The sequence below is a fragment of the Colius striatus genome, chromosome 6 (genome assembly GCF_028858725.1).
Source record: "Colius striatus isolate bColStr4 chromosome 6, bColStr4.1.hap1, whole genome shotgun sequence".
Classification (NCBI taxonomy): domain Eukaryota; kingdom Metazoa; phylum Chordata; class Aves; order Coliiformes; family Coliidae; genus Colius; species Colius striatus.
Window position 1 is genome coordinate 3,491,889 of NC_084764.1, and position 24,148 is coordinate 3,516,036.

The window sequence follows — 24,148 nt, forward strand, 5'->3', positions numbered from 1 at the left end:
TCCCTTGATGCCCAGGGTGAGCTGGGCAGCCTGCAGCCATCTGACTGGCTGTGGTTCCAGCAGGTAGCAGAGTCTTTGTGCAGGTTAAAGGGAGGGGAGGAGGAACAGAGATGGTATCTTGTTTAATGGGGCCATTTAACAAAGGTGACTCTCTGGCAGAAGGCTATTCAGGCTACCATTTCCCCAGCATTTCAAATAGCACCCCACTCCTCTCATCAGAGCTGGGGCTTTTGGCTCTCCCAGAGGGGAGATGTTCTAAAGGGGCTGCCAGGGAGGTGGATTTAATGCACTAGGAAGAACTGGCTTCACCAAGTTAAAAAGCAAAACAAAACCCAGTCCTATTTTTAGTGTTTATGACCAAGTATTTTTGCTTGGTTGCTCATTTTGAAAGGGTTTAGTGAGGCTGCCAGTTGATTGAAAGCTCTGTGGTGTGTGAGCTGGCCTGGCTGGGGAGCCTGCAGTGCATAGCGACGAGGTCGGAGCCGCGCCGGAGGTTTTTTTCCACTGCAGTTTGTTGAAGGGTAACGAAAATGTCTCCTGGGCAAAAGGGGATGTTGGCTTTCCAGGTTGTGGTGATTCATCTTTGTGTCTGGCTAAGCAGTCTTCCTCCCACTCCCACGTTTGCATCTCCATCTACCTCACCCCCTGCTTTGCGACCAATGCCCTGTGCTTGGTATTGCTTTTGGGGGGGTCTCACACAGACCCCCACGAGCTGTACCTGCTGGGCAGCATTAGCATTCAGGGCCTCCCATCCTCCTGCCCACTTCCCTCACTGTAAATGGGTTTATTCTCGTTGTTAGGAGCCGTGTCCCTGGCATATGGAGTCGTGCCTGCAGGCAGGTTTCCTTCCTGTTGGTGTTGGTAAGCAGCCCGAATGCCTCCTGGCAATTAGCAGATCGTTACCCATAATGCAGCAGCCATGCAGCCTGGTGGGTTTTCTGGAGGTCACTCTGACCTAATTCACCCCCAGGAATTGTACAGTGCTGGCATGACTTACCAGCGCATTAACGAGCTGATGCTTCAGTACAAGGTTATTTGAGTGCTTCCACGTTGTTTTTCTTAGGCAAGAAATAGCCATTTTGTCTAGCAGCCAACAGTGGCTAATGGGGGCTGCTCTGCAAGAGGAGGGAGCAGAGTGCTGGCTGGTTTTGAGATGGCCATCTCCTTTAGCTTTAAGGTTGGGGGAGCCCATTCTGATCCCCCAGGTCTCAGATGTGCAGAGGTTTGCGGCGTCTTTGTGTCAGGCGTGTGCCTGAGTCCCTGCTGCTTGGCCTCAGGGGGAAGGCAGAGGAGCAGGACTCAGCTCCAGATCTGCCACAGCCAAAGCTCCAGGGTGAAATGAAATAGAGGTGCACATTTCAGCCCGTGCAAGGTGGCTTTGGAGGGGCAGACGTGCACCGTGGCAGGGCACAGCAAGGTTTCCCCCTGGCAAACCTCAGCCCGGAGCAGAGGGCCTGGCTGCAGCATCAGCAGCCCGAATCAGGGTGTTCTTCCAGGGCAGTGATTTATATAGGGCACAGTTAATTGTCAGCAGTTTTTAGAGGCTTTTAAAATCTGGTTTTCATTTCTCCCTGCTAATATACGTCTGGCTGGACTGTGCAGCAAAACTGTTCTAAAACATTTCTCAAGTAGTTTTCCTATAAGACTTGTAGCATCTGCTACCAAGGGGATGAGAGTGGTTTGGCTGACAAACCATTAGGATGCCCAGAATAACTCACTCCCTGCTTCTCTGTTTGAGAGCTCTGGAGGTCACCCCTGAATCCCACTCACCTCCTCCCGCTGCCCCGTGACAGACAGGGTTACTGTGCCTTGGCTGTGGCTGATCTCTGTGGCTCTGTTGCATGCACACATCCTTTGGTTTCAGCAGGTGAGCAGCCTTTCAGCCCTCCTCTTGCTTTATATCCCAGGCTCTTTGTCCCACCTGATGCTCTCGAGGCTTAAAAGAGTTTCAGGGGAAATGATGTGGCGTTGTAGAGTCAAAGCTGGGAGCAGGCTGAGCTGGTGGGTTGGATTTTCCTCAGGCAACAGCATTTTCTGGGGAGTACCTAGAGATGAGGGGTGTTTCACCCTTTAGCGCCCCGTGCTGTTTGCGTGGCTAAAGCAGAGCCAGGGAGTGCAGGAGAGCGAGCTGCCAGTGCCACCTTCCACACACCATCATCTCATAACTTCCCGTAGATTTCCAGCTTTAATTGCTTTCAGACACAGGTCTCTCCTGCTTTCAATTCCCATTGCCTCCAATTACACCTGCCCAACCGCCACTGGGACCGAGCTTTTGCACAGAGGTTTTGTTTGGGTCCCTTGGGTGAGCAATCCAGGCTGGCTCTCAGCTACCAGTACCAAATACTGGAGTGATTTCTTGTAATATATGTCCCCTTATATTTTTTTTTCAGTGGAACTGGCAGTACTGAGAAGCAGAGCACCACCTCCAGAGTGCAGCCAGCTGCCAGGCCCGAGTGCTAATGCAGCAGAGTGCCCCTTCCCTCTCTGCAGGCTCAGTTCAAGCTCTGGCCATGCTGGCCAGCACAACTATAGGGCCAGGAAATGAAATAATAGGAACTAGAAGCTCTTCTACAGCTGAATGGTTTCAGAGCTCCATCAATTATTAAGGGCATTAATTCTTCCACAATTACTGGCACATTGCAGCATATTAGATTAGAGGAGAGCTGGTCTGTGACCTAATGAGCCTGACCAGCCTGTTCACCGAGGCCCCCGAGCCCTTTCAGACCGGGCTCTGCAGCAGAGCTGGCGGTGCTGGAGCACGGTGCCCGGGACAGGGGCAGAAGCAGACAGCTCTGCTCATTTCCATCAGGATGCACAAGTTCATGAGGGTAATATTTCCTCTCCACATTTTCTGTCTAACAGCCATAAAACCCAACGGCGCCGACGAGTGAGGCTTCCTTATTTATTTGCTCCTTTTCCTTAAAGAGGCTGGATTCAGCAGGGCTCTGTGCTGAAGGGGGTGGGACGAGCTCTTCACCTGCAGCCTCTGACACTCACCCCTGCCCTGGCCACTGGGAAAGCTGCTGTGTCTTTCCATAATGGAGTACTCCTGCTTCCCTGTATCACAGAGCTGCTGTGGCATCCTCACCCCACAAACGCTTTTGAAGGCTTCTGAGTGCCTGTGTTTGAGCAGGCAGACACATCTGCATCGTAACACCTTGATATGCAAGGTGGGCAAGGCCAGGAAAATGCCAAGAGCTCCCCATCTTCATCCCTTTAAAAAGCTTTTCCTGAGACTTGCAGATCCTCCAACACTGGGCCTCTGGCAGTCAAGCCTGGTGGTGTGCTGGGATGGTTTGGGGGCCCTTTCTGACCCCTCTGTTGTTGACATCTGTAAGCAGTCAGACAAGTGAGGGCTACATTTCATATCCCCCAACCATAAAATCACATCCCTAATTAGAATTACAAGTTACTTTCCCTTCCATTTGTATGAATAACTGTAATCATTCTTTGGCAGTGGTCACAGCTTCCCTGGTTCCATCTTAGCAGGAGGAAATGCTGTTTCATGTGAAACTTCCACAGTTTGGGTGAGATTTCCTGTGAAAATGTGTTTATGGCTGTTTGAAGACCTAAACAGTTTACCAGGATAAATTCTGAGGTGGGAGCCCTGCAGGTTTTCATTATGCTATTGATTAAAAGTCCCAGCACTACACAGTGAAGATAAGGGGAGGAATTGGAAGCTGGCTGGAAATTCCTTTTCCTCTGTATAAATAATGTCACATTTGTTGTTAAAAGAGGACTCTTTGCTTTAGGGTTGGAGGGGTTTCTTCCCCCCCCCCCAAGATAATCTCTGCCTTTGTTTGAAAAGGGTTATTGATTGGATTGTTAACTTAACCAGTCTGTGGCGGGTGTGACAGAGCACATGGCTGCAATTAATCTTGCCATGCAGAATCCATTATTGAAGAAGCACTAATGAGCCGTTCTAAGGCCTTCCCTGGTCACAGAGCGCCTGGGAGCAGCACATTGCTCCTGCCCTTTAATGTCACTTTTGGTCTTTAGTGTGTTATGCACCCAGTGTAAGCAGAAGAGATTTTGAGTTTGGGGAGGGGTTTAAAGGTGTTTGCATTAAAGTTTCTCCTTACCAACAGCCTCTGCACCAGGTGGGAGCCAGGAAAGGGCCCGTGAACGTGCTCACCCTGCTCTCCTCTGACCAGAGGTCTGGTGGATGCCGTAGAACTAGAGCCCAGCGGCACGTGAAGCTTGTGTGTCACTGTAAAATACTGTCTCTCTCTCACAGGGTTCAGATCCAGAGGGGAGACTTCTGACAATGATGGGAGAGCTTTCAGGCCTGATCTCTACTTTAAAATATTGCTTGAAGACAAAGGGATGAGCTGTTGGGAACCTTTTGGCTGCGAGGTTTATGGTCTGGCTTGTTTATAGCTTCTGCTGCGTAGCAAAAAGTTTAGGTAGAGAATAGTTATGGTAGATTAGAAGCTGTCAATGTTAACAGATCACATTCTCCTTCAACACAACTGCTCCCAGGGTGTATTTTAGAGGTGTGCCTATTGACTCCAGTGACACCATAAATCTGTGTTACTTCTTCCCCCTGTTAGGTCTGTGGAGCCGATACAGACGTGTGAGAGCCATCCAGGGTTTGCCAGGGCTGAGCCACCACCTGAATCATTAACTGCAATCCAGACTCTTTGACTCTCACCTTCACCACAGCAAATGCAGTTTATCACAAGATTGGCAAAATGAGACTGTTTCTTCATCTTGAGCACACAGGAGATGAAATGAAGCAAGAAAGGCTTTCAGCTCTCTGGCTCGAGTGCTACCGTGGTGTCTGCACCTCGAACCACGGCTTGGACTGCACTTGGTGTAAAACACAAGTGTTTGTGTGCTGAAGCAGCCTTTCTGTTGGGTTGGGGGCTGGAATCTACCTGTGGTAGCCTGTCATCTGCAGCTCCAGGGCTTTGTCTTCAGATGTTGTGCCCCAGAGGGGAAGTGCTGTGCCCTGGAGCAGGGATGATGTTCACTAACACCGTGCCAGGAAGACAGACGGGAGGTTGTTCTTGGGGGGTTTGAACCAAAGGACTGGGATGATGGAGAAATGGTGAAGAAGGAGAGCAGGCAGGGCAGGGAAAGGGATTTTAATGTTTCAAGTACCTGCTGATGTGCTCTGAGGCACTACAGTGCCTCAGCCTGCTGCTGGATCAAGTAAAAACAGTTTAGGTTGGGGTCGTGGTGCCACAAGGCAAGTTGCTCAGTGCGAAAAAGGATCTGACTGAGAGGCTGAAGAAAGACATGTCCATGAGATACTCTTCTTGCCTGAGACATACCATGAGCCCTGGGCTAACAGAGAGGTGGCTGTGGGCATTTGTTGGACTCTTTTGCACTCACAGCATTCACAAGGAGAGCCCAATGGACTGCAAAATAGTTCTACATTGATACTGAAAAGAAGCCACCGTGGCCCTCACTCCACTATGAACGATTTTCTGAGCAACCCTCAGCCTGGAAGAGCCCATTCCTTTTAGGCTGGTTGTGGGGGGGTAAATAAGAAGGGCTCTGCAGAATAGGATGGATGCAGCACACAACACCTGCTGAGGTGTTTCTGAGGGAAGTGAGGAACGAGGCAGTCCAGACTGAGAGCTGGAAGAGAGCAGGAATGGCTGAGGAGGGACAGAGATCGAGTAGTGAACAGATCCTCACCTTCGAGTGGCTTGAGAGAGTCTTTAGCTGGAGTCTCTGCAGTGAGCAATGTGTGTGCACAGGCAAGTGAGCACGTGAATGTGTGTGTGCATTTAGCTGTGATTGGTTCCTGTAAGCTTGATTCCATTCTTGCTGTTTCTTTTCAAATGTGACTGAAGCTATTTAACTCCCTGATTAACTCACCTCCCTGTATGAGTTGTTTTCTGTGATATATTCCAGCCCTGGAAGCTGACTCTCTGCTCTTGGGATGAATTCCTCCCTGATGTGTAGCCTGGCACATTTGTTCTATTTACTGGTGTTGGAATGAGGTTCCACATTTGCTGTAAATCAGATCTGGGGGAAGGTTTCAGTGTCATGTCAGGTTCTGCTAGCTCAGTAGTATCAGAAATGATATGAGGTCCTCTGAGCGAGGGAAGGTATCATGTCACATCTCCTTCTGCACAGATGCAGTTTCAAGGTCCCCAGAACTTGAGTTTGGACTTGATCCACTGTAAACCTCAGTAAATTCTGACTCTTGTTTTGTGCTGACATTTCGAGGGCTCCAAAACACAGTGATCTTCTCTCAGCCCATCCGAGCTCTTCAGAACTGTCAGAACATTTCTTTATTCAAAGGCTTAAGAATGATATGAGCAATGCCATTGATCCCTCCTTCCTTAAATATCTCCTTTACTTCCTATTCAGTTCCCTTTAATAACTTCTGTACACAGCTTTCTGTGCTGTGCAGGCTCAGTTTTCCTATCACAACCACCCAAACATAAGCAGAGAACAAAGATCCTTCTTGCAGCATTTGCTAGTATCATGGGCACGTGTAGGAAATCCACTCCCTGCAGCATTATTGCCTTCCCCAGCTCTTCTCAGCAACTCTTTGCTTCACTAGCTACAAAACAGAAGCTTCTTGTAGAGTGATGTGAAGGTTGTGTTCTCTTGATGGCTGATGTGAAGACAGAGCAAAGCACCGCTGACAGGTCTGGTGGTGAAGATGGCACGGGGTAGATGTGGGCACAGATGTGCTTTTTTTTTGGAGAAGCAGCCTTTCTTTCTCAGCTCTTCAAAAGGCTGGTGGAGGTGGAAAAGGTGGGGCTTTTTTTTCCCCCTACCTGCTGTCTGTAGCCTGAGAACAGGGGATGGTGTGAACTGCCTGGAAGCAGCACGCCGTGGTGCTGGGACATACACACCCGTACCTCTAGTTTTTCCATAGATGAGCAATCAGTGTGGAGGCTTCTGTCTGTCAGAAAGGGATCTCAAACAGGGGGCTTCCCAACAGGACAAGCAGCAGCTTATTTGCAGGGACTACCTCAGCATGGTAGGGGTGATTTGGGAGTTCCAGCACTTTGTTTCAGCGGTGTGTTTCTCTCCTTTTGTTTTGCAGAAGGAACACTGACCCTACCTTTGGTTTGTTTGTTTGTTTGTATGTTCCCCTCCAGAAAGCCCATTGCTGACCCTGCTACTGTGATACGGCTGTTTTGCAAAGCTGGAGTGGACACGCATGTAGGGGTGGGGGTTGTAACTGGCGATTTGTCCTCCCCGATTAGATGTGACTGTTCTTGCTAGCTTTCCCCTTCTTTATTCCTTTCATTTAGTTCCTTGTGGGAGTTGGCTTGGGTTTGGTTTGGGGTTTTGTTTTCCTTTCCCTTTCAGTTTCTTGTTTTGATCCTGGAAGGTTAGCTGTGCAATTTGGTTTCTTCTGTGCCAACCAACTTTAGAGGCAGAGCTCTTAAAAAGAAAGAGATTAAAAGTCGTATGTCCCCCGCCTTGCTGCTTCTCTGTGTGCTCCTGCTTCCATTTAAGCAAAGTTTACAGAACTGCTTCACCCATTTGGACACCAGGAAGGGAAGCTCTGAGATGGAGAATCACCTCATTCCCAGCAGGTCCTTCAGTCCGGTCGAAACGATGCTAATTGAAACTGTAGTCCAATTTCTGTTAAGCTGGAAGGGCTGCCTATGAAATGGGGGTTTGTTCCTGATGTCATCCTTTCTCTTGTTCCTGAAAAAAAAACAAAGAGCAAAAAACCAAAAAAGCCCCTCCCCCCCTCCCAAAACCCAAAGCCAAACTGTTTTTAAGAGCTCTGAGTAAAACTGCTTTGCCAAATGGGGAAATGGGTGGGAATGACTCTGATTTTATTTCCTCCTGTGCCCGGCAGCGAAAGGGTTAATGCCTGCTTTCCTCTTTGGTATCTGTTAGTTGCAGCCCATGTGTGATCAGTCCATGTCCATGTGCCTTTTCTTTTGTTCCCAACTCTTCATGCTGGTCAATGAAGGAGCCACGGCTCGAGCCTCTAACAATGACAGTTGTTTCCCGTCTTCCTCAGGACACCCGACCTGCCTGCAGTTCACCACTAACATGACTGAGGCTGTTAAAACCTATCAGTGGCAGTGCATTGAGTGCAAATCCTGCAGCCTTTGTGGGACCTCTGAGAACGACGTGAGTCCTTTTACCTTTTCATGCAGTTGCTGAGGGCTTAACGTGGTGGTGGTGGTGGTAGTGGTGTGGGTTGTGGCCTTACTGCGGCTTCCATACAGCACCGAGGAGGATGTATGGAGGAAAACTCTGCTCCTGAGAGTAGAGATGAGCTTCTCCCCATTGCAATCACACCAGGGCCACGTAACATGGCAATGTTTGTGTGCTTGTTCAGTAGGAATTAGCTGGAGGCCACACGCTCACGTTGCAGGGAGTAGCATTTTGCAGTATGATAGTCAGCAGTAACCTGAGAAAACGGGGACAAGCTGCAACAGAAGAGGTTCCAAAGAAACACAAGGAAGGATTTCTTCCCTGGGAGGTCAGGGAGCACTGGCAGGGGCTGCCCAGATGGGCTGTGGAGTCTCCTTCTCTGGAGACATTCCAACCCAGCTGGATGAGTTGCTGTGTGCCCTACTCTAGGTGATGCTGCTCTGGCAGGGGGGTTGCACTGGATGAGCTTTCCAGCTCCCTTCCAGCCCTTCAGATTCTGTGACTGAGTGAGATTCTGTTTCTCCTGTCCCTGGTTTTGTTACCTTCTCGGCATTTTGGGCTTTTTAATCCCAATGACAGGACTTGGGAAGTGTGAGAGCGTTTGGGCTGCGATGGCTCAGCCTCCCTCTGGCCACTGAATCACCTGTCCCAGCAGTGACCAAACCGTGATCCAGAGCCTGCAGCCCAACAGTGTCTCCTCTGCAGGGAAAACCTGATGCTAAGGGTCTCTGGTACTCTGGGAGAAACTGTGGCTGGAGAACTTGGAAAGCAATGAAAGTGTTTGCAAGCAAACACTACATACCCTATGGCAGAATACATTTGAAGCCTGAGGTTTTGGGTAAAGGAGGGAGCTGTTCTGTGTCAGAGATCACAGGATACGTCAGAGCAGCATTTCCTCACCCCCCTGCAAATGCAGGAAAGAGCTGCAGAGCCCGTGGTGGAATCAGGTCCTTTCCATCAGTTTCACAGAGCATTTACTCAGGCTGAGTCCAGCCTTTTGACAAGAGAGGTTTCCCCTGAAGAGACGTGACCCAGCATGTGGTCACATTGGAGCCCAGCTGTCCTCTACTTCTCAGAGGGACTTTTCAGCCAGAGGCTGAGCTGCCTTTGTGATGAGAAGGGCTCTCTGCAGCCTCTCAGAAGTATGGTGGTTGATTGTAGATACACAGACATGATACCTGTAGCCTTTTATGTTCCCAATAGTGTCCTAGTCTCCGTGTTGCAGCTCTGCTGAGCACTGCTGGTTACCTTGCTTATGTTTTCATCTTGGCAAGAGACTAATTTACATCATTTTCTCTCTTCTCCTCTCCCTGTTTCCCCTACTGTCTCCCCAACAACCCTGTTTCAGGACCAGCTGCTCTTCTGTGATGACTGTGACCGTGGCTATCACATGTATTGCTTGAATCCACCAGTCTTTGAGCCCCCAGAAGGTAACTTGTGTTTAAAGTCTGCTTTGAAAGTCCCAACCAATTCCTTATGGAGAAGGGAAGAATATTAGAAAGGTGGCTTGGGCCCTGCAGGGTTAAGGCAGCAAACTGCAAAGCAGAGGCAGGTAAAACTGGAAAGAAGGAAAATTAACAGGCATGGAAGTCTGCTGTGATCAGAAATGTCCAGTCTTGCCTGGTCTCTACCTCCTCTTCCAGGACATGGCTCTTTTGTGGGTCATGAGTACCTTTGGATGTCCCAGGTGGCATTGGGCACTTCAGTTTAGTCAACTGAACTGAGCTCTTGTGAACTGTGACTTGGACTAAGAAGTCCTAGAGAGAAAGCTCCAGACAGGGAGCTCCTCTCTGGATTAAGAGGAATGACCTTCCTTGTTCTCTGGTCTCCTTGTGCCTCGGGAGGGTGAGAGTTTCACAGTCAGGATCACATTTGGGGTGTAATTATGTCCTCTGCAGGGGATTCAGTCTGACTATTCTACAACAGGTTGTAGTTGGTGGCTTGGTTGTGGAGCAGAGGAACCAGTCCCTTACCAGTATTGATTCCCTGACTGAAATCTGCAGAGAGCAGTAGGATTGGAGAAGGAGACACAGGAGTGCAAATGACTGCAGACTACGTGGGGGGCGAGACAAGAGGAATTACAAATCAATCCTGCATTCAGGAGCTCGATGCTTGTAGATATAATAAAGAGGAAACTCAGTCAGGAGGGGGAGAATTTGAAATGCAGCTAGGAATTGGCTAAAGGTTTCTGTTTGACTGGGAAATGCTGCATTGAAAGTACAAAACTTCTTCCCTGGGAGGTCAGGGAGCACTGGCAGGGGCTGCCCAGATGGGGTCTGGAGGCTCCTTCTCTGGAGACATTCCAACCCAGCTGGATGAGTTCCTGTGTGACCTGCTCTAGGTGGTGCTGCTCTGGCAGGGGGGTTGCACTGGATGAGCTTTGCAGGTCCCTCCCAGCCCTTGTGATTGTGTGAGATCACCTAGTGACTGCACATCCCAGTTGGGTCGTAACTGGTGTAGAAAGCGTATGGACACAACACGAGGACAGCAGAGCCTGCTGCAGAAGAATACAGGCAGTGCCAATGTTAGGCGTGTTTGATACCCCATTCAAGCCAATCTTGACAAAAACTCTGGGTGCCTGGACTTGATGTCATTCCTATAAGAAGCCTTTCTTCATTTGCAGGGAGCTGGAGCTGTCACTTGTGCCGGGAGCTGCTCAGAGAGAGAGCATCAGCTTTTGGCTTCCAGGCCTGACGACCTCCAGCAGTCAAGAAAACACTTTGCTCCTGGTGTTGCCAATACCAGCACACAATTCCCACCCAGAACACAACAAAGACACAACCCACATCAAAACAAACGGACACTTGAATCCAGGAAGAGGTATCTGTGGTATCCCCTGTCCCTAACACCACAGCTCCTGGGCTCTGCTAGAAGGAAGGCTCGTGTGCTTTCCCGACGCTCTGGATGGAATCCCTTCACTGCTATGCATGGCTGCTGCTTCCCCTTATGGGCTCACAGGCATCAAAGAAGGGGGAGGGTTGTTATACCGACATGGAGAAGCCCCTTTTGTGTGGCCTTTTGCTTTCTGTTTGGTCTTCTTTTAAAAGGAGGAGTAGTAAGATACCTCCCGAGGAATTCTTGGTGAGTACTTTGTGTGGAAGCAGCTGTTTCTCTTCACCAGCTCGACTGGAAATCTCTTCCCTTCAACCACTCTGTATTCATCAGGGAGCTTTGAGAGTTGCATTAGCTCAAATGCTTCCCAGGCCACGAGCATTGCCTTGTCACTGGGAGAAGCACGGATCAGAACTTTTGGGGTGACACTTTTCCTCCCTTGGATCCAAACCCCTTGGATTTGGCACACCTTTAGAAGTGTGGGTTTAGTATCCCTGAAGGAAGAACAACACCAACACACACACACACTGATGCCTAGGTAAAAGCCTTTGGTCCTTCAGGACGTGCACCCTGTCCCACTGCTGTGCCAGCATCCAGCATCCAGCATCCAGCCCAGGCTCACGTTTTCACTCCTGTTACAGACAATGGTGAATGGTTCTGTGTGAACTGACTGGCTGCCCAGCTCAGAAAACTCCCCAGAAGGAAAACATCATCTTAGGTAAAATATCTGGGTTTCTGAGCAAAGGAAGCTGCAAAAAAAAAAACCCCAACCAGGAACAGCTTTGGCTTTTGTTTAATTATTTGACACTTCTGGTTAAATTTTTTGGCCGTTTTTAAACTGGAATGTGCAGCAACTTCAAGTTGCATTGAATTCCAGGGATTGCCTCCTCGGGACTTCCACAATTGCCACAATGTTCCTGCTCTTTGGCAAAGTAATGATCAAGATTCAGCTCAATTTTCAAATCATTTTGGCCCCAAAATTTCTCTACAACCACATGGTAAAAGTGATAACTTGTCCAAAAGAAACCCACATCCCCCAACCCTTTCCCAGCTCTAAAGAAGAGATGAATTCACTGACTTTAATGTGAGAAGAAAGGTGCTCAGAACCATTTGAACATGTAAATAGAAATAGTTGTACCTTATTTTAACAAACCTGAAGTGAAACATTAAGCAAGATCGTCAGTTGGGAAAAAACCCCCCACGGTGACACTTGTGTCTCTCTGAATGATTTGAGACAGCACTAGGAGTGAAGAATATCTGCCAGGTACATCTAAAGATGCGTCTCCACTGAACTGCCAGCTAGCCCAGAATGAGCATTTTCTTGGGTGTGATGTCTATGACTCTCTATGCACAAATGTGAGTGAGTTTATGTGATACCTTTATGAGAGTCCCATGCAGCCTGTGGCTCAGGTTGCTTGTACGAGTAGGGAAAGGGCACCGAAGAGCACATTTGGTGTGTTTACCTTGGTTTAAAGTTTCCTGCAAAATCAAATGCCCCCAAACACTCTTTGAAAGGACATTGTGAGCTAATTTTTCTTCCTTCTCCTGCTAATTACACTTAGTTAGAATGAGCTGTGCTGACCCTACTGCACCTTCCCTCATTATTTAGATAGTTGCCTTCACCTTGTGCGTTTTCTTCAGCCCGTGCGCCAAGAGCTGCTGGGTTCTCCCACCTACTGTCGTGGCCTCTTCTCAAGCAGCAGCAGCAGGAGTATTTTCACCTGTTAGAAAAGGATTTAGAAAGCATTTTTTTCCTAGTTGTATTGGACCAAATCTCTCCTGGAGCAGCTGCACTGGCTCTCTGCAGAATTCGGTCGATAGCTTCGGGCTTTCCGTGTGACGGCCCCTCGGATGAGCTGAGAGTACAGAGCAATTTGAGCATCTGGTGCAGGGAGGGTAAAGCAGGAGCCTGTGGATCTCTGTTAGGTGTCTGCTGTCTGTTGTTGAGGCTGGTAGAAAGTCCTGTGGCTGCTGTGGGCAGGAGCACAAATGCACATTCACCAGAGACACGCCATGGCTCTCTCATGGAAAGTGTCTTGGCAGGAGGGGCTGGAACTGAGAAGTGTGTGTGCTGGAGGAAGGTTTTATGATGGTGCAGCAGAGGTGGGCTGGTGTTTGGGCTGGTGTTTAGCTACCAGGCCTGCTGGGCCTCAGGAAAACATCCATCATCTTCTAGTTTCCTGGTGTTTGCTTTGAGCCTGGGAGAGGAGCAGGACAACGTCTGCATTGGCACATGGAGAGGGAAACGCGTGTTGTTTGAGCCTGTGTGTTAAGCAGATGGTGGTGGCTCATCAAGTAAGTCTCAGGTTGGTGGGACTGGCAGGTACAGAAAGCCACTGCTCTCCATCCCTGTGACAGAGACTTTGCTAAATGAGTTGTGCTCCTCACACACACCTGCTCCCCTATTGTGTGGGTTTGATCCGTTGTGCAGACCGAATCCCCTCCCACATCCATTCTGCAGTGATTCACTTTTGGAAACATCCCTGGATGGCTTGCTGAAGTCTCACCACTCATGAGGTATGAGGGAAGGAGGGATTGCTAGATCTTCAGTGCCTAAATGTTGTTTGCTGTTTGAGGTCAGTGTAAGAAGACGCTCATCCACAATGGTCTGGCTGCATATCATCTCTCCACCTCTGTGCTGTGTTGCTCCAGGTAACTTTGGCAATAGGATGAGAGGCAAGCTCTCCCATGCTGAGAACTTCCTCCAGCTGCAACCTCCCCTCTTCTTTAGCTTGGTATAAGATAAAGGGATGGGATGGACAGGTCAGTGACACTTTTTGCTTGGGTTCAGAGCCGTGTGCCATAGTCACAGAATCATCAAGTGGTTGGCGTTGGAAGAGACCTCTAGAGATCACCCAGCCCAAGCCCCTGCTAAAGAAGGTTCCCCTCCATCAGGTCACACAGGAATGTGTCCAGGTGGGTTTAGAAACCTCCAGAGAAGGAGCCCCCACACCCTCCACAATGTCTTGGCACACTTTAGAACTAATAACAGTTCCACTAAGCGAACAAGGCTGTCCCAGCTTCAGCGAGGCATGGAGAGGTTGTGGCACAGCCACGGAGAGGAGGGAGAGGGGTTTAGAAACTCTGGTAACTGATTCCCCTGTCACTCCCTTGGAGGCAGCATCCCTGCATGACCACCTGGATGAATGACTTTGGGGTGACAGCATCCACTGTCTGGCAAGTCTTGAGACCTCCTGTAGCAGCCATCTGGTCTGGGCAGGAACCAGCATGAGGACTCTGGCTCTGGATGCTTCTCCCTGTCTTGCTGGATGTGCCAGTGTGTTGGCAGCCCCTGAGGTGAGCAAACTCTGACATATTCCATAACTCTTCTGTTTGAGCAAGGCAGGCAAGATGTTAGCACCAATCAAGGCCAGCTACCATGGGAGGTGGTAGGACTTGTATCCCTTGAAGTCCTCAAGAATTAGCAGCTTCCCAGAAGATGTATTTTAATTAAACACAATCTTAGTTAATCACAGGGATGTCTGACTGGAAAAAGGCTTGTGTTAGGGATGAAGTCAGGCTGGATAATGCCACTGTTCTTCCTGTCCTCATTAGGAAAACCAGATGTTTACAGTGGGAGAGGATGTATTTAAATACAAGCTGTGTCTGCAGGATGGCCTTAAAGTGCATTAGTTAAACATATTGATGGGATCTTTCTCATTTGTTACCCATTTTGGTTAACCTAGAGGAGGGCAGTTCCAGCAAACCACCTTCCTGATGCAGTGAGTGGCACGTTGCCTGCCTCAGACCCACCCTGGCAGCTGCATTGGCAGTGGCTCCCCCAGGAGATCAGACGATTCAGGCTGTGTTGCATGAAGCCATGGCTTGGTTCTGGCTTTCCCTCCACTCACCTTTGTGTGATGTGCTGCTGATTTTTCTGCCCTGTGACAGGGAGACTGGCTGGGGATGGGAGCTGCTGCAGTGGCAGCCTCAGAAGCCAGAGGGGTGAGGGAACGGTCACAGCAAGGGGGTGTCGTGTCACTGAGGAGAGGAGCTCATGATACCACCCCAGAGCCTGGAGAAGGGATTACCTTTAAGAAATGAGACAAGTCCCACTCTGCCTCCAAGCTGTACTTCCATAGACATGTTTTTGGCCTGAGTTTCCAGCTTTTCTCTAAACATACACGTCAGTGTGTTCTTCTGCAGCAAACGTTGCTCCAAACTTTGGGATCCCTGTTCCTCAGCTCCCTTCAAAAGCTGCTTAGCAAATTCTGCCCCCAAGGAAGACTCTCTCCCACCATGCAGCAGTTGCAGGGCTGCTGGGTGTTCTTTACACCTAGGGCAGGTGTTTTGACAGGGGTCATTTGGGAGGTGAGAAGTGGATGGGGGTAGAAAGGCATATTAATGAAGGCTGGCAGTGCCGCAGGGGCAGCGTGTGCACTGTGTGCAAAGACATTCCAGCCAGAGCTGGCCAGGAGTTTGGAATAAATGTATATAAATGCTTTTTTTGAGGGAACCACAATTATTCCCATATCCAAGTTCAATGTGGCAAAGCATTTCACACTCAAACTAACGGAGGGATAACCAGAAGAGCTTCAAACTCACGTTTCGAGCTTCTTAGAGTGAATCCCTTCCATGTCTTTACATTGCAAAGTAAATGAAACCAACCCCACCCAGCTTAAACAGCCTTAATTTGAGAAGACAACATATAATGTGGGACTTTGAAGCATTTCAGGCCTATCTGAGGAGAGTCTTTCCCAAGTCTCCACGTCAGTGTGATATCCACCACTGTGCATCTGCTTGACTCAGTCCCAGCGTGTCAAAAAACTGCATTAGTGAGAACTTTGCAGTTGTCTACTGAGTAACCAGGGCTGCGAGGATTGGGAGCACAAGTTGGCTGTCCTGATGGCTAACTCTTAGCATGAGGCAGGGGGCATGTTCATTACCCTCCTGTCTCTCCAGCTGCTCCTCTGGGGTGTCTGGTGAGTCCTATCGAGGTGCTTAATTGGAGGGGGGAGAAAGGTAAAGGATAACAATTGCTTCTGGGGAACAGAGGGGGTTTTAGGGTTTACCCTTTTAATGTCAGTGAGGATGCCAGGCATTTTGCAGCTTGGGGAATCAAGCCAGTAGGTCACTGATGTTTGCTGTGTGCTCCTGCCACGTTACAGTGCATTTAGGACACGTTGTCAGTGCTGGTTTGAGAGGGGGAAACGGCTCTTTCCAGATGAGCTTCCCTCCCTTTGCATAGGTGACGTTAACAATAAGACACTTCATACCCCCAGATTGCTGATTTTTCAGGTATTGATGTTTTCTTTCAGGCTCCTGTCAATCCAGCCATCCATCTGATGCAGTTCATTGTCACAAACTATAGGTTTCACCTCCACAGTGACTCGGGAAACATTTCCTCTCTCCTCACTTTTCAAAAGGCAATGACAGCCAAGGGCAGCTTTTATTCTCTGTGCTCTGAAAGAGTGATGGAGAACAACAAATCCCTTTCATGTTCATTTCCTTTCTGTATCTTGACTGATGGAATTGGTTGGCTGGGAGAGAGAGTTCCTTCTTGCAGCAGTCTGAAGGGTCTTTGCTGGCACGTCTCACCACTGCATGAGGCACCACAGGCTGTCCCCTTGGTTAAGACTCTTTCTGCTCTTGCCATATTGGACTTTGAAACTGCTAGTTGCTATCATGTGTCTACAGTCCTGACAACCAAGGCAAGGATCTCCCTTAGATTCCTCAAGATTCTCTGCCTGGAAGGCCAAACCCCCTGCTGCCCATGAACTCTGCTGGAGCACAGAGCTGCTTCCAGCCCAGACATCTGCTGCTGCTGGACTCAGGACTGCATTTGGATGTCTGCTATGCACTGCCAGTGAAAACTTTGCCAGCAACATTAAAAGGGCAGTATCTGTTGAAAATCAAAGGATGAGACATGAATGTTATGCCTAATGTACCCTTCCTCCATAGCTCTCCTAGGAGCAGAGCACGAGATGTGCCCCTGCATCCTTTTGGGAGGGCTTTAGCACGAGGAATCTCCAAGTGTTGTCTCCTTTGAGCTTCATTACAGAACACCCTGCATTGTTATTTTCTTCCCTTCCAATGTATTCCTGGCTTTTAGCAGCAGTGTGTAGCAAAGCTCCCAGAGCAATGAGGAAATAGAGGTCCAAACCAAACCATCAGCTTTTATCTCCCCCGTTGAAGTGTTCCACCAACCCATGATCATCACAGGGAATCCAACCTGCTTGCTGACTCAGTCCCAGCTCAGCATTAAGGGTTTGTATAGACTCTTTTGTAGTGTCCTTTAAAAATGCAGGGAGAAATGTTTCCTCTTTACCTTGATGCCTTTCCATCCTTTGTGTTGCAGCAAAGACCAACAGTCTTGCTGTTTACTCTGACTTTCTTCCAGCACTTCAACCTGGGGCTGAAGTGATGGGGACGAGCCTGGGAATAATTATTTCCTGGAACTGCAGATGTAAAGAGAGGCTCAAGAGCATTCCTGTCAATCTTCAGCTGGGCTAGACAGTCAGATCTCCTAAGAGCCAAAGGTTTGTGTACATCTGAAGTCATTGCTTCACCTTTCCTGCCTCTGTCCTTTCAGGCTGAGTGTGCCCTGGGTATACATGTGGCTTATTCACTTGGGAAAACCAAATTAGGGTGTTTGCTGAGTTAGGATCCTTTATTTGACTTTGGTACAACGTTGTCCCCATTATTCAAAAGGGGAATAGGAGGGAGATAAAGCTGTGATATCATAGTGGAGCTCGCAGCTCCAAACTGTGATGTCATCACCTTTCAAGTGCACTTTCCAAATGCTTTTAGTAGTGATCCCAACATAGTGATATTCCCATTAATGCATTGGTGGAGCCTTCCTGTGTGATGCAGTAGACTGAACTTCAATCAGACAGAGATTTAAGTTGGATATACAAATGTGTGTGTGTTTGTGTGTTACATTAATGTTATTTACTGTCAGTATTGCTCACCTATCAAGAGGAGGTCTGGAGTCTATAATTAGTGTTACCTTGAAGGAGAAGAAAGAGGGAGAACAACTTGTTTTGCAAAGGTGAGTCAGCATTCTAACCAAATAAGGCAAAATATCATCCTTGACAACATAATCTCAGCCCTATTTGGAGCTGGTTCAACACCTGAAAGAGCACCAGTGCTCTGAAAGACAGGCCAGAATCTCAGCTGCTCTTCACCAGCATTCCTGCTCTAGGTGGTCCTGCTCTGGCAGGGGGGTTGCACTTGGATGAGCTTTTGAGGTCCCTTCCAACCCTTAAGATTCTGTGATTGTGTGACTTGGAGCCAACAGATTGGCCTGGTGTCTTGAAAGAGGCCCAGTCTGAGCAGTCTCAGACTTTGGTCTGTATTAAAAGCTGCATGCTGCCTAATAGTTGAGCACACTCAACGGGTGAGAAAATAGGTGCTTCTATCCCAGATGAATCAGGTGCTTCTGGTTCAGGTGAGGCCCTGCCACAGGCTCCAGAGGAAAGTGAGACATCTCAGCACACGGTAACGAGGGAGCAGTCAGCACCCAGGGCGGATCTTTCTCTAACTCCACGGAGTTTTGCCTCGATTTGGCAGTTTTCAGTGTGTTGACTATTGATTTTTTGTAAACAGCCCCTTCCTGCCCTATCAGGAACCACTGGGCAGCAGTGCATGATCTCCCCATCATTCCCATTCCTCCTCTGCACCAGCCCCCACTTCACACAGCTCTAACCTCCCCTCCCTTACCCAGTTCCAACCTGTTCAAGTCTTTCTGACTGTTCTGTCTCCTCACGTGGGAATCTTTTCCAGCCCCTGTCATTTTTTAGCACCTGTCCCTGAAGTCAACCCTCTTCAGCATCATTTGCTCTGAATGATGCTCTGAATCACAGGCTGAAGGGAGAGTTTGCATGCCCAGGGTATGCCACAGTTTCACAGAGTGATGCTTCAACCTTCGAAGCTCCCCGTGCTGTGTCCTGACAGTGTCTTTGCTCTTTCAGCCATCCTGGGAGCAAGCCTATGGTTACCTCAGGGATATTTTTCCTTTGTGGTTACAGCTCATGTCTTGGGAAGCTGTTTTACAGCCAGTGAGGCCAAGAAGCCTTGCTGCCAGCACACACTCACCCTCCTTCCCCTCGCCGTGCTCCAGCTGGGGATGTGGTCAGGCTGCGGGCGCGTGAGATCGCATCCAGCACGGCTACTCCCTGCAAGCCAAAGTGTTGCTTAGTAACCCTCCCATGGAAGTACCAGAAGCATTTTTCAATCTGTCACGTTGGCAAAGAAACCCCTGGCTCCTTGATTTAGAGGCATTGTGCTGTGTGGAGCAGGGCTGTGCTCCATTACCTTCCAGCCAGCGCTATCTGCGAGTGAGGAAACAGCCCGTTTAGTGGAGGGGGACAAAATGAGCCTCAGAAAATATCTGCCTGGGATTACCAACCCTTAGTTGGTTCTCCTGGCATCTCTAGTCCTCATCTTAACTCCCTTCCCGTGGGAGATATTCTCTCCTTATGAAAGTGCACTCCAGGGCCCTATAGCAATTGGCCAAACAGGACCCCGCAGCACCTTCATCCATTATGAGACATTACTGCAATAAAACATGGATGTGTCATCCAGAAACTGGATGAGGTATTGCAATATTTATGTTGTAAGCCTGGGTGTCATGGACAATTGCTGCAGAATAATGTATGTCTTCCTTTAATGCACTGGAGTTGCAGCAGCTTCACAAGAGCACACGGGACACAGCCCGCCTGGGATTACATGGGTTCCTCTTCAAATTATCCTGTTACAGAGAGCTAAATGAAAAGCATCCCCTCATTTAAAAAGAGACCATAAAGGCTTTTTAGGTTACTCCCTTCCCCTTTTAAGAATAATTCAGTTTGGGAGCAAAACATCCAAGAAGCACGTTGTGACTTCAGCTGACACTGGTTTAGCCTTCAAAATGGCTTGGAAAAGTAACTTGAGGGCTTTTGTTTGATGTACCTTATTGATTTTTGCTATCAGATCTCCTCAGTCTGGAAGTGAAAAAGGTATTTTAAGCAATGTCTGGCTTCAAACTCTGGGCTCCAGCAGTGTTCTTCCCATCCTACTTCTTGTCATGACTGAGAGCAGAGCCGTGGTTTGTGTCCAGTCACCGTACCACTCATTTCTGTGGCTTGCCTCTTGTTGTCTCATTGTGTCCTGGAAGCCCTCTGCATAAAAAAATGAAGGGGTTTTATAAGGGGCATGGAAGGTCCAGAGTGGTCTGAAAGCAAGGCTGGTAGACAAATGTTCCTGAGGGGCTTTTTTTGCTCTTCAGAGAGTCTTTTACCTGGGGTGATGCTCAAAGCATCACAAGTTCACCACTTGATTTCTGCAGACTTTCTGGGGAAGTGAATGCAATCCTGTGGCCCTTCTTAGTCTGAACAGATCCATCTGGGCATGGGATAAAGAGTCTTTCAGTGTCATAGCACTCAGTTGCTGTTTTGTTGCCTGTGGCTTAAGAAACAACAAGAAATGATCAAAAACCGTTCCCCGTGGCTGGTGTGTGGCCAACACAAGAGCAACTGGTGACTTGCTGCGGGGTCCAAGGGCAGGAGTGTCTGCACCATTCAGAATGAACTGGCTTCTCTAGCAGGCAGGAGCAGTTTTTGGCAGGGCAGCCAAAGGCTGTGAAGGCCTGAGCTACCTTTTAATTCTTAGGACTCTGTGTGCCAGCTGAGGACTGATGGAAATCTTGCCCTTGTGATGCTTTGCTCTGTGGAAAGAGGATTCAGAGAAGCACCAAGTGTACAATGCATCGTTTGTTTTCAAAGTAGCAGGGTATCTGTTTCCAGTCTTCTAATGCATTCACCTTGAAGTTTGGCTGTAATTAAATAGTCTTGTCTTACCAGCTAGCCATTGAAGCAAAGGAACTGTTGTTACAAAGAGAGCAGGCTGGGGAAGAGCTGGGTAACTTCTAGGCACCACTGAGAGAACACATCCACCCCCTGCATTCACAGGGGAAGAGCTCCTCTTTCTTTGCAGGTTCTGCACAGTGAAATGATTTGATCTGAGACAGATTTTGGAGTTGAGTCAGCTACAGAGCAGGATATAGTCTACTGACCTTAATTCTTGTCGTTCAGTTGTTGAGGTTCCTGTTGAGATTCTCTTTTCATGCTACTCACAGCCTTCTTTGACATTGAGGATGCTTTAGGTTCTCCCTGTCTCACCTAACTGGGAGCTGCTTGCTTTGTGGAAAGCACAAAGTCTGGCTTGGAAGCTGCCCCTGTTCCTGGCTGTACAGATCCCCACTTGTACGTGGAGCCCCTGCATCACAGTGGCTTCTGCAATGCAATAACTGCAGCGTCAAGGTGGGGTGCTTGGAGCAAACTTAGGGGTACTTCAACCTTAGCATGGGTAGAAAACGAGTCACTGAAAAGGTGACAGAGCTGAAGTCTTCTTACTCTGAGCCACCACCGTGTTTTCTACCATATGCCAACCGCTGGCTCTGCTTTGCAGCAGGAGAGAACTTGACTTTTGTGTCTTTGAGCTGGAGCCGTTGCTGTTGGGTCTTTCCACGAGGTGCTGGTGAATTGCAAAGCTAACCTTGTCACAGGGGTGGTGTGCTGCCTTCCAGAGCTTCTCACCACCAAGTCAAACAGGCTAATGCCTGGCAGGGAGTAGCCTGGAGGAGCTGTGGCTGCTGCTGGGCCATGGAAATGTTGGTCTTTGGGGCAATAGGTGATAAGGATTGTGAGAAGGATTGATGATGCTTGTGAGGAAAAGCCCAGCAGGGTCAGATGAAGCTGAATTGTCCCCTTGGGCACACAGTAAGCAAGAATGAGTGAGGGAGGGGAAAAATAAGGCCTCCTGTCTGAGGAATGCTCAGATATCCCTTCCTTCAGAGGAGAAAGCCTCCTGTGAGCGATCCTGGGTAGGCGGGCTCCCGGGGCTGGGGAGACACATCCCTGCAGCGTGTTTGTCACCGTGTCTTCCGTTGTGTAAACGTGCCACAAGAGGAGCAAAATGCCCTTCCCTTCTTTCCAGTTCCTCCTCAGCTCTGTACACTACCTCCAGGTTGCCTGTTGCCACCCCCTGCGAGGCCTCGTTGGAGTTTACACCGTGCTGCTTGGTGTTTGTTTGTTTTGGTGGCCACAGACTGAGGTTACAGGTTTGGGAACCAGTACCTAGTTGTAAGGACAGTTTCTTGTGCTGTTTCTTTTCCTTTGTAAAGTGTGACCCTTTCTTTTTGAGCTCAGAAGTGACTGTATCGTTACAATGTGTGTATGTAGAGATTTGTTCTGACATGGCTTGTGTGGAGAACCTTTGCTCTTCTTATCTCACACTCAGTTTTGTTAAGTGCTTGATAGCTTTGCCAGCCTTTTTGGGGGGGGGGGGAGGAGAGGGGATGGGCTGGATCCTCATGCTTCAAATCTTGGTGGTGTTTTGAGGGAAATGCACCCAAGTTCACCTAGAGCAGTAGGAGAAGCCAGGGTGCTCCTGACTGTTCTTCAGTCATCCCCAGAAAGAAACCAGTCTTGAAACCCTCATCCAAACACGTTGCTTAATGCCAGAAGCCAGCACTGGCCAAGAGAGCCCATCAGTTTCTCATGCAGGTTTCCCTGCATGATGTTTCCTGCCTGTCTGAAGGCATCTACCTGAGCACAGAGTGAATGCCACCCTCCACTCATGCCGACTGACGTTGCTCCGTGGGTGCTCCTGGAGCTACCGCAGCTTGCACCAGCCAAGGATCAGCCCTTCTGTGTTTTGGTGGTTAGGAAATCCGTGAGTGAAATCCTGCAGGGCCTTTGAGAGAAGATGGAAAGCTCTCAACCCTGCAGGCTTTCTTTGGTATCCATACACATCTGCAAGAATGTATTCCGAGCATCTCGTACTGTTATTAGTAACTTGTACTGTAGTTTGTTAGCAGTGTTGACTACCTACGTAGCTAATATTCTGTTGCAGCTTAGAAGAAGTGTAAACAATTGCAGAAAACAGGAGTTTAGAACTTGTATGTACTTTTTTTTTATATATATATATATATTAAAGCACTTCAATTAAAAGTCCAAGGAAAAAAAACCTGCTCCTGTAGCCTTTGTCGTTCATCCACACGGATGTGTGGGAAGAGAGGGGAGCACAGTCTCCCTGAGACCGTCCCCTTTGCTTTGGTGCTGCCCCATAAAAGGGATGCTCAAACTCTGGATGCTCCAAGATTATTTGGCAAGCAGAAGATGTCAGCAAGCTGGTGTGATGTGTGTTGTGAAGGGATGGAGTCCCTGCGAACGAAGCCGCAGCGTCTGGGGCATCGCTGAGCCGTTACTGAGCGGAAAGTCACGCAGGTGGGTGTAGCTGTATAGGGGTGGTCACTGGGGAGGGGTTGATGAAGGAGCCCACTGTGGAATATGGTCAGATTCCTTGGGTTTTGTCACCAAATACCTCAGCTGTCACTGTTGGTGTCTGTTGTGGAGGCTCCTTCCTCGGAGCTCTTCAAGAGCCGCCTGGACACGTTCCTGCGTGACCTGCTCTAGGTGGGAGCTGCTTCTGCAGGGGGGTTGGGCTGGATGAGCTCTAAAAGTCCCTTCCAACCCCCACCATGCTGTGATGTAAAAGTGGAGGAAAAGGCTCCAAGGCCTGGGGTGACTTCAGGAGCGCTGGGAAGTTGCAGGTTTGGGTACAGGAGGAGGGATATGGCAAAGCAGCATCACACACAGCCACCAAATGATCCCCACCACACATCCCACAAACTGCTTCTCTCTCCACCTCCCCTGCCCACCACCCCCCTTTTCTGGATCCCATCACTGTGGGATTGGTGTTCATAAACAGGCACCTCTAAAGCAGCTTGTGATTTGGTGATCTCAGCCTGGCTCTTAGTAGCCAGATGCCCATAATACACAAAAAAACACCCACCCCGACCATCAAAACTGTCTCTTTCCCTGGCACTGTTTAATCAAAGGGGACAATGGGAGAGAATGGCAGTCTTATTTCTACAAAGAGCCCTTCAATGTCAAATTTGCCATAGAGTAGAGCAGCATTCACCTCCGTGGCACAGACCACAGCCACTCCAGAGAGGAACAAAAGCTCTCAGACAGCGCGCAATTAATCCAGCATCTATTAAAGGGAGCGGGGGTAATTTGGAAGGAATGGAACAGATTTCTGCTTTCAATTATTCTAAGCACTATTCTATATTTTTTTAACTCTTACACACACAGAGAGAGCTCAAAGTACAAACCAGAAAGCTGTGCTCTGGCAGCTGTTACCATCCCAGTAGCTGGTTTACATCCCCCAGCGTCTCGTAATCCTGAGACCGAAATCAAGCAAAGCACAAGCAGAGGAACAACGTGAAAATGCT

The 24,148-nt window shown here is 48.9% G+C and overlaps 1 protein-coding gene across 3 annotated transcripts in view; it reads left to right on the top strand.

Moving 5' to 3' along the window:
• Positions 1-22,174, top strand: part of DPF3 (double PHD fingers 3) — a 166,962-nt gene extending 144,788 nt beyond the window's left edge. For 2 of the 3 annotated variants that reach the window (XM_061997682.1, XM_061997685.1), the window contains 3 exons: positions 7,958-8,070; positions 9,446-9,527; positions 10,721-22,174. In XM_061997682.1, the coding sequence (XP_061853666.1) occupies positions 7,958-8,070; positions 9,446-9,527; positions 10,721-10,791 (266 nt within the window). In that variant the 3' untranslated portion in view covers positions 10,792-22,174. Of the gene's footprint in view, positions 1-4,553; positions 4,658-7,957; positions 8,071-9,445; positions 9,528-10,720 lie in introns of those variants that run through there. The other variant, XM_061997688.1, reaches the window with a different exon arrangement.
• Positions 22,175-24,148: the final 1,974 nt, after the last annotated feature.